The 10,299-nt window shown below is 41.3% G+C and overlaps 1 protein-coding gene across 1 annotated transcript; it reads right to left on the reverse strand.

Moving 5' to 3' along the window:
* Positions 1–242: 242 nt before the first annotated feature.
* On the reverse strand, positions 243–9,545 carry LOC114049704 (histone H3.3). Its single transcript, XM_027871051.1, has 4 exons — positions 9,440–9,545; positions 7,670–7,822; positions 6,280–6,433; positions 243–739 (listed from the first exon to the last, which is right to left on the reverse strand). Exons 2-4 carry the CDS (start codon positions 7,795–7,797, stop codon positions 611–613), a joined length of 411 nt encoding a protein of 136 aa, XP_027726852.1. The 5' UTR covers positions 7,798–7,822; positions 9,440–9,545; the 3' UTR covers positions 243–610.
* Between the last annotated feature and the right edge of the window lie 754 nt (positions 9,546–10,299).

Here is a 10,299-nt window from a genome sequence, read left to right on the forward strand (position 1 = left end):
TTAAATATATGTTCATATATATGCATATGTGCCCATGTATGCATATATATGGACACATATATGTGGTTGAAAAATCAAGACCAAAAGCAGGTGTAGTTTAATGTATTTTAATAGCAAACTTACAGGAACAGCACAGAAGACAGACAACATTAAAAACATATACTTGCATGTAGGACAACTCAGTTAGAAAAGTATAGTGAATGGATGGAATCTACCGTATGATAAAAATGCTACAAACACCATTTAGTTGCCGTCAATAAGAAATTTACTTTTTAAAAAAATCCAAATGCTGGCATTGTCCAGAAAAATTTAACAGGTTTATTTATAATTGTTATAAAGTTGAATCGTTGAAACTTGTTCACGGAAACATTTTTTTGACCGCATTAATGCTTTATGTCCTCGCATTTATATTCAAAATTCACACACAAATGAAAATGGAAAAAACTTGCCAATACCTGATTCTGTCCCCTATTTTCCATTCGCAATCATATACTTAGGTACCTTTTGACCCCATGGGAAAAAAATATCTAACGTTCAGAACTACCAATAACAGGAAGAAGAGATTTTTTTCTGTTTTGAGAATGAAGAATGTTTCCCATCATAGTGGAGTTTAAGCACGTTCTCCACGTATGCGGCGTGCTAGCTGGATATCTTTTGGCATGATTGTGACACGTTTGGCGTGGATAGCACATAGGTTGGTGTCCTCAAACAGGCCAACCAGATAGGCTTCACTTGCCTCCTACAATAAGAATAAAAAAAAATTATTAGATTTTACATATTTAATAGCCAAGTATGCTTATAGAACTGAAAGATTAGTTGGGGTGTAGGAATCCTCTCATTACTATTGAAATCTTTCATATACCTACTTTATTAGATGATGTTAGCTTAAGAACTAGAACATATATGAAGCAATTCTAACAAAGCCTGAATTTTTTTTTTTAGGCAGCTAGGAAATACCATCCACCTAAAACTGGACATTTTATTATTTGACCTTAATAAGAGACATGTATAGCTTGACATGGAAAGGTGAGAGAAGGTTGGATGAAAGAGTGGGAAAAGAAGATGCCTAAGTGTTTACTAAATACATTACAAGTGAAATATTCCATCAAGAATCACCTTAGCTACTTGGAATATACTAAAACTTTAAAATATTTAGAAATATAATTCAAGCTAAGAAAATTAATTTTCATAACAGAAATTATATTCAAACAAACAAACATCAAGTATTATTTGCCAGGCACTTTGCTAGGTGTTGGGGCTACAGATACAACAATCAAACTGGCTCCCCTCAAGGAGCTTACAATTCTACTGGAGGGAAACCAGATCAGTATACACAAAACAGGAACAATTTTTTTTTGAGGGTGGTGTTTTTTTTGAGAGTGGTGGTGCACATTAAGTGGTGGCTACTAACTGGGATAACCATCTAAGCCCTCTTGTAGGAAGTGATACCAGCTGTGCCTTCAACAGATAGCAACATCAACAGGAGAAGATAAAGAGGGAGAATATTCTAAGCATGGGAGAGATGAAACAAAGTAGGCTAGTTTATCTTGGAGTAGGTGGTAACAAGTCAGATTGTGAAGTGCTTTAAATGATAGAAGAGTTTGCATTTGTATTCTAGAGGCAATGGGGAGCTGAGATTTTTAAAAGATGAAAATGATTGTTATACTTATGCTTTAGAAATATTCATTTGAAGCTGAGTGGAGGATAGACTGGAAGTAAGGAAACCAATGAAGAGAGATGGGGATAGATAGGAGAGATGTGGATCTACAATTGACAAGATCTGGCAAATGACTTGGTTTGGGGAGATTAAAGAGCTAAGGATGACCCAAGCTACATACCTGGGTGGCTAGACAATGGTGATGCTCTCAAAAGAAATAGAATAGTTAAGAGGAAACCAGGTCTGTGCTGGACATATGAGATGCCTAAGGGGTCCTTAGAAATGAGGACTGGATTATGAGAGTCATTGGCATAGTTCATTTATCCCATAGCTGTTGATATCACCAAAAGAGAGAATAAAGTCTCAGAACAGTCTTACAGTTATGGTCCGCTTTATTTTTTTGGGAGGAGGGACGCGAGGAGGCAGGACATAGGAAGTGATACCATAAAGCAACTGCGTTCACTTTAAAATATTTCCTCATCTTTCTAACACCTTCCAAAAATAATAAAAATCATCCCATGGTCACTCTAATCCTACCCAGCTTTTCTCCCAGGTCCAGCCTCTTGAATAAAAGACTATTGCAGCTCATAATCATCTCTCCCTAATCTAAACTCCCAAACTTAGCATTGCCCTTAAAGTACCTAGGCTCAGTAGAAGACATTGTAGGAACTCTTACAAAATGTTAATAACAAGGCAGTTGTGGTTCTAATCTAGGCCATCCCAACCTGATGAAATAGAATGGGGCATGTAAAGAAATACACAATAGGCATATCTACATAAATCATTCAGCTCAACTATTCACTAGAGCATATCATGAATTCCTCTGAGAAAGGCTAAATAATGCTGCCTTCTACTTAAGTTCAAACACCTGCTTATTTAGTGTAAGTGTGAGGAATACTTTTCCCAGGTTCTTTGACTCAACAGATCAAATAGCTCCTATAGGTATTCAAGGTAAACACTTAATATTTTAATAGTGTTAACTGTCCAACATGCATCTATGGCCCTTTTTAATATACTGCTGAAAGTTACTTCCAAGTGATTCAGTAAACAATATGCTAGAGGGTAACGGGTTCAGGGATTAAATTTTGAAATTTTATTTCTCTCAGCACTTTTAAAATAAAAACTGAGACTTAAAAGAATGGTGTTTTTATAGATGCTAGTTTTGCCCATTCCCAAACCTGATAACAACTGTCTCAATCAAACAAGGATTTGTTCATGCTCATATTTGGGGATTTCAAAATAACCTCAGAAAATACAAATCTCTCCCCTATGAGGAAATCAACTTAAGTCACTGTACTCAGACATAACAGGTAATAGTAACAACAATAACAACAATAAACCACAGGGATAAACATTTAGTCAAGAATATTAAATATTTTTCATTACCACAAAATTTAAGTGTCAGTTTTGGGAGACCATTTAACAATATAACTAATAAATGCCTTTTCCTCCCAATTTACACTTCCATGTCTTCCTTTTAATTTTATGGTTTTTTTTTAAATCTTTGGTTTGCTACTCTTCCTGTCTTATCTTCAACTACTCTGTTCCAGCCAAACTATATTCCTGAACACACTATGCTCCTGGCATCAAAATAGAGATCACACACAATCCTTGAACAAACAGCTCAAGACCCAGGAAACCTCCCCTAATCACCATAGAACAAAGGGATCATTTCCTCTCTTGAGCTACTAACAGCACTTACAGTTTATCTTTGGTATGCCAGAAATGTTTTATCTCCCCAAATGCACTCTTAAGGTTCTTAAGGGTAAGGACCCCGTTATAACCTTCCACTATCACCAGTATTGGCAATTTTTTTCTTTAGTTAAGAAAAAGATTTCAGAAGCGTTCGCCTAGCTTTTAATATCACCCAATTATGCAGTAGCCTTCCAAACTCAAGTTCATAAATTTGTTAACCTGGTAGAGAGAGATTACTTAATAAGCATGCAGCATCTCACTTATCTGCTAAAAGCTGCCATGTACCCAAGCCAACAAACGTATTATCTAACACAACGATATGGTGTAAGACCATCTAAAGAGTTGTACTCTTAAAGGCTACCGAGGAGGGGGTAGTATATATAGTTCAGAAAAAACTTTTCCTTATTTCTTTCTGGTTCTTTAATATGATAGAGTATAGTGTTAATACTGATACACAGAGAGTAGAAATATGGAACCAGGTAGAAATAAGCCATTCCATTCCCTAATATCAGGCTGGCCAATGAAATTCAAGGCCCTAATGCAAGTACCCAGAAGTTACTGTCATGTTACAAAACCAAAGGAGCTTAAGACTCGAGCAAGGAGAAAAATAGGAAGGAAAATATTAGACAGAAACGTGAAGAGGAAAACTTTTCCTTTAACTAAAACAACCCCGAGAATTCTCATGTGAGGAAAACTCCCTCTACTAATGCATCTCCACAAAATTACAGTTGCCCAGAGCACTGAATGTTTAAATGATTTGCCCAGGGTCACAGCTGGTATATGTCTGAGGGAGGACTTGAATCCTGTACTTTTAGACTGAGAATACAAACTTTTAATTATTAGCCCAAATAAACTATTACAAACCTAAATGCTAATTTAGATCATACAACAACATGGCTTAAGAGATTACCAATGCCACCTACCTTGCTATTATCATAAAGGAGATAATGGGTTGATATTGGCAAACAATTCTCATAAGCCACAGTATTTTAAACCAAATGAGCTATTGAACAAAGGGCAGTCTCAGACTCTTATGAAGCTGAATCTGATGCATAAACAGCTAGTCTTAAACCAAATGTAAGGTATAGTAATCGATGTTTTATGGACATTTTTAGATGAGAAATTTAGTGAAGAAATTTTTATTCAGGATGTTAAAGATGTTGACAACCTGCAAAGTAACAGTAGTATACCACCCCCCAAATTTGGACATCTCTACCTCAAAAGGCTGAATTTTAAGGAATGCTGTTAGAATAGTAGCTTTTAAATTAGTATTCTGTAATCCTAATGCTAATATTTGCAATTTTTTATTTGAAGTGACATCTTAGGTCACTATAATTAGCCATGAACACTTAAAGCTTATTATAAAGTGCTTTCATAAACAAAGATAATTCAGATGGGTTGTAATTCCCAGACTTTCAACTCACCTAAGAGTTAATGGATGCCTACTTCTGAAATTCACCAATCAAATGAGGTTAGCCTAACCATAGAAACAGCTCAACCAGTAACAGTTCAGAGTAGAATCCACCTATCACATCCTCTTGCACATAAAGCAACAGAATGGCACTGCTACTGCTTTCATGAAAATGTCACAAGTTATGTATGTGTACATAAACATTTTAAAATATATCAAATTAAGTAAAAACCACCTATATGTAGTTACACAAGCATTTTAAAAGGTGTGAATATTCTAAGCTTCAATTCAAGAAAAGCAGTGAATACATTTAATTATATTGAAGATTTCTTGGGAAAATAACCTTGAAAATTCACTCATTCTTATGAACTTATCTAAGGATGCCTAGTCAAGGTCAAGGCAATAAACCTTTAAGACCACATTTTACTTATATTAATAATAAAGATTTTATTCAAAATATGTCAAGTTGTAACAAAAATTTCTAACCATAAGCATGCCAGATTCATCTCTGCACATTTTTAAATGATTGCTGCTCAACTTTGGTTTTTTTTGGGGGGGGGGGGGGGTAATCAGGGTTAAGTGACTTGACCAGGATCACACAGCTAGTAATTTCAAGAGTCTAGGACCAGATTTGAACTCAGGTCCTCCTGACTCCAAGGCCTGAGCTCTATCCACTGCACCACCTAGCTGCCCAGCTTTATAAAAACGTTCTCAAACATATTAATTTAAATCCCTTCCCAACTTATCGAATTTGAGGCCTAGAACTAATTTAACATACTGTTTTTTCCCTCAAATTCATACCCCTCAAACAATGTTTTCTAATGCCCATATCATGTCCCGTAGTGTTTAAAAAAAAAAAAAAAAAAGCCCATTGGACTTGGAGACAGAAGAACTGGCTTTGAATCCTGGCTTTGCCACTGAACAGTTACATAGACAAGTAATTGTGCTTCCCTAAAACTATTTTCTTGATCGTACAAGAGATAATACTTGTAAGCACTTACCTCACAAGGTTGAACAAATTCGATGACACAATGCGTTGAATTGAATTCACTTCCAACTCTGAAATTCAGTGATTATGTTCTAGACAAATGTTTACCTCCCTATCCTCAGTCATCCTCCACTGCTCTTACTTTCACAATATCCCCTTTTCCACTCTAAACACTGAATTCTCCTTCTCCATTCCAAAGAGATTTTCTGAGCATGGCAACAGCTGACATTTATCATATGGGGCTTTAAGGTTACCAAATCATTCCACAGACATTATCATCTCATTTGGCCCTAACAACAGTGAGTCAAGTGTGTACTACAGGTATCATTATCCCCATTACACAGCTGAGGAAACAGGCTCTCAGACACTTTAAAGGCCTTGGCCACGGCCACACAACCGGGATACTTGCCATACTAGGAGAGATCTAAGAACACTTCCCATCAGTTCCATATTTGAAGGACACTTTTGGGGGGGGGGGGCACGGGCACAGTGAGATCCTCGAGGTTATAAAAGTCCCTCCAACTTTACCTGCAAAGCACCAATTGCTGCACTCTGGAAGCGCAGATCTGTTTTGAAGTCCTGAGCAATTTCACGCACCAGACGCTGGAAGGGAAGTTTACGAATCAGAAGTTCGGTGGACTTCTGGTAACGTCTGATTTCACGAAGAGCCACAGTACCCGGCCTTTAAAGAATTAACATTAAGTGATGTTACTATAAAGGTTCACATATAAAAGACTTAAGAACCTAGTACAAGAAAATCAATTTAGTTTCTCAAAATTAGACCACCAAATTTCAAGTTCCTGCTGAATTATAAAGGAAATCAGGACAAGAAAAATCCTGATAGTTGATTAATATTAAACCATCTTCTTCCATTTATGACACAAAACTCAACATAAACATCAAACTTTGCTAAATTTTATCAATTTACTTGAAAGATAATTCAGCTATATAACATTAGTAGCTTCAAAGAAGGAAGCTCACTCTGCTAATTCAATATTGTTCCCCCTCCCACAGTCACAATTTAAGTCCCATTTCTTTACTTCATTATTTAACTTTTATTATTTATTATGTAACTTTTACATCTGAATTACTTTTTTTGCTTATATTATCTACTTCTGATATCAGCAATATGTGAAAACCTATATTAAAGGCATCATCTTCCTAGACTATCACCACTTTTCTACTACTGCCCATCCTACCTGAAGGTTAAATATGAATGCTCTTCACTGTACAAAAATTCTTCCAGTTGGGTTTATCTGATATGTGTCAGCAAGAGTTTTATCTCTAATTCTAAACTACTCCCCCTACCCCTAAGTCTTTATTTTAGGCTGAGTGAAAAATTATTTGCCAAGAGGTTACCTATAACACAGACAATTTCTGCCCTCTAATGGTAGAGAGTTTCTACTACAACTCTTGGAGTATTTCAAAGCTACATAAGCAAAAGACACAGATGGAATTGTGCCAGTTGGAGTATACTGAAATAATTAACTTTTACGTGTAAAATTTTAAAGACTTTATTAAAATAATTACTAAAATAAAATTTAAAGCATCTGTTCAAAGTGCATTCAAATGCCTGTAAATTCATTATTTTATTTTTTTGCCTCTTACCTTAAAAACTAAAGTAAATACTAAATAATTGATTCAAAAACATAATTACTTGCACCACATACACTTTCCTTGACCTTAGGGGTCAGATCATAAGGCATATTTTCAAAATTAAGCATTCTTAACTAAAACCTCTTCCAACAAATTAACTGTGCATCTGGGCGGATTTGACATTAATAAAAATAGAATATGGAAAAAAATACATCAAAGCTCTCCTACCGCAAAAAGTTCGCCTTTAATTCACCTTTCCATTTGGTTAAGGGAATATTGCAACAGCACAGGGGCCTGATTCTTTGTCCTATGATTTTTATACCTGTAGCGATGAGGTTTCTTGACCCCTCCAGTAGAGGGCGCACTCTTGCGAGCGGCTTTTGTAGCGAGCTGCTTCCTGGGGGCTTTACCACCGGTGGATTTACGGGCAGTTTGCTTGGTACGAGCCATGTTCCTGAAAACTTCTTATACACACCTACCAGCATTAAAAAAGAAAAAGGAAAATCACCATATTCAATTGCATACTAGCCCTACCCCCAAACAAACAATTTCCCGAAATAGACATGGTTTCTAACAAAAACAATGCCTTCAATACGAGATCCATTTTAAACGAGCTTATTTCTCTTCTCAGCCAAAGACCTGCAACTGGGAACATAAATCGAAGCTCGAGAGAAGAGCTGCCACAAACACCAATCATTCCGCTCAAACACCTATTACGAGGGGCCTGAAGACGACCCCCCCACCAGCCTTCCATCTAATTTCTTTAATTAATGAAGAAATTAGCAAGATCTGGCTCACACAAATCTAAGAAATAATGGAGCCACAAACCACAGGGGAAAAAAAGGTCCAATCCAATTACAGCCCCCCCCAAAAAAATTTAAAGCCCCCCCCCAAGATCCTCCCCCATGTCTGCCTATATAAGACCGTAAATATTATCTAAAAACCTTTTTGCTTTTTTTTGTTCCTACGCTAAAAAATAAAAATAAATAAAAATCGCCAGGGCACAAGAGTCACCAAACGCGTTCCCCCCCGACAAAGCAATGTCTCCCCGACCTCACAGGAGCCTCTCACAGCAATCTCCAAGTGCCTGCTCGCCAACACTTTAATTAGCCCAAAAGAGATAAGCAGCACCCCCCTCCCCCCCAAGCAGCACATAAACTTTTGGGTCTGCCTCTTCTCCGGGATCCTTCTCCCCGCATCGGGTCTCTCCAGCCCCGCCGGTCTCGTCCCCAAGCACCTGGCACGGGTACAAACTCGGCTCCCAGACCCCGAACAAAATGGAAACAATCACAAAATGTATCCGACTCCCTTTCCAAAGAGACGAAATACAAAATAGCTCGAAAAGACGCTTGCATCCCCCGCCACGTGCTGCCTCCCGAAATGCAAAAGTTTTTTTTTCTATTTAAAATGCATCAAGTTTTCATTTATCCGGAGTAAGGGAAGGGAGAAAATTTTCCCTCTTTTTCAAAAGAAAAATAATAATAACAATGTTTCCCCCCCTTCTCCTCCTCCTCCTTCCTTTCTCGAAATAGAGGAAGAGAGAGACGGGAGGGGGGAAAAATATGGTCGGTGACCAGAGAAAAGAGACAAGATGGTGAAGCTTAGCAACAACTGTGGGGAAGCAGCAAAAAGAGAATTACCCCGGGGTGGGAAGCGGCGGCGATTTGAAGCCCTTTCCCGGACCGCAAAAAGGGAGCCGGGGCCGGGGGCCAGTAGCTAAGGGGCTCCGCGGGGTCGTGATGAAGGTTTGGGGCGCGAGGAAGGGGCGACGAGCGGGATTTTACCGAAGAAAGAGGGGCCGGGGGGCGCGGGGAGGAGGAGGCGGAGGGAGAGCCCGGGCTCCGCCGCCGCGGCGGTTGCTGTGCTCGGGCTGAGGCAGGGACGCTGGAGGAACCGCCGCCGCCGCTGCCTCAGGAGGCGGAGGGGGGGGCGGGAAACTCTCGCTCCTCACGCCGATTTCTGGGCCAAAAAGTTTGTGGGGTCGGGCTGGAGGGAGCGCGGGTCAGTCCCCCGCGACCCCCGAGGTCCGGTGCTGGTGCCAGCGTCAGGCGGGGCTCGGTCCTGGGCAGGCAGGCAGGGAGAGAAAACTTACCCCCCTTCTCTTTCGGCTTGGGCTGGGAGAGCGAGAGGCGGCCCTAGCGCTGGAGAGCTACGGCGGCGGCGGTGGCGGCGGCTGCGAACACAATTGAAAGATGGCTGACACCGAGGCTATCCCCCCTCAACACCCGCCCGCGTCCGCCCCCTCCGCCGCGTTCCCAGCCAATCACACACAATGGAGGGAAGGCTCGGCCCCGCCCCCTGTTCCACCGTTCGCTCTCCCTCCCTCTCCTCCCTCCGCCCTCCCCCCTCCCTCTCCTCCTCCCTCCCTTCCTCTCGCTAGTTCGCTCTTTTCTCCCTCCGCCCCTCCCTTGACTTCCCCGGCCGCCTCGCGCTGTGTGTGTGTACAAACACAAAAGACGTGCCGAGAGGGGCCGCGAGGATTCCGAGGCTCGTGCGGCCGCCGTTCCTAACCTTAAACCCCTTCTCACCCCCACATACACATCCAGACCCACTCCCCCTCCTCCAATCCTTCACCCAACCTGCACACGTCACAGCTCCCCCTAACCCCCCTCCTCCAACCCCGAACCAGGGCGCGGGGCGAGAACCAGGTAGAGAGGGGAGACGAAGGTGGAGGCGGGGGGCCTAAGGGAGAGACCTTCGGAATCCTCGGACCGCAACGAGGCTGGGGGGGAGGGGAAGAATGTCCGGAGCTAGGTGGGGGGGGGGCAGCTCGCCCCGCCGCCCACGCGCCTGTCGAGTCGCGCGCGCGTCCCCAGAGAATCACCCCCTGCAGCTGCAGCTGCAGCAGCGGCCCCGGGGGAGTCCCCACGCGCCGGGGGCTCCTCCAGGGCTCGGGGCCCTACCTGCCTAGGTGGGACCCGAGGGGGAGGAGGATTGACAAAGTGCCCCCCT

Source organism: Vombatus ursinus, unplaced genomic scaffold (genome assembly GCF_900497805.2).
Source record: "Vombatus ursinus unplaced genomic scaffold, bare-nosed wombat genome assembly UNPS02014798.1, whole genome shotgun sequence".
In the NCBI taxonomy this organism is placed as follows: Eukaryota; Metazoa; Chordata; class Mammalia; order Diprotodontia; family Vombatidae; genus Vombatus; species Vombatus ursinus.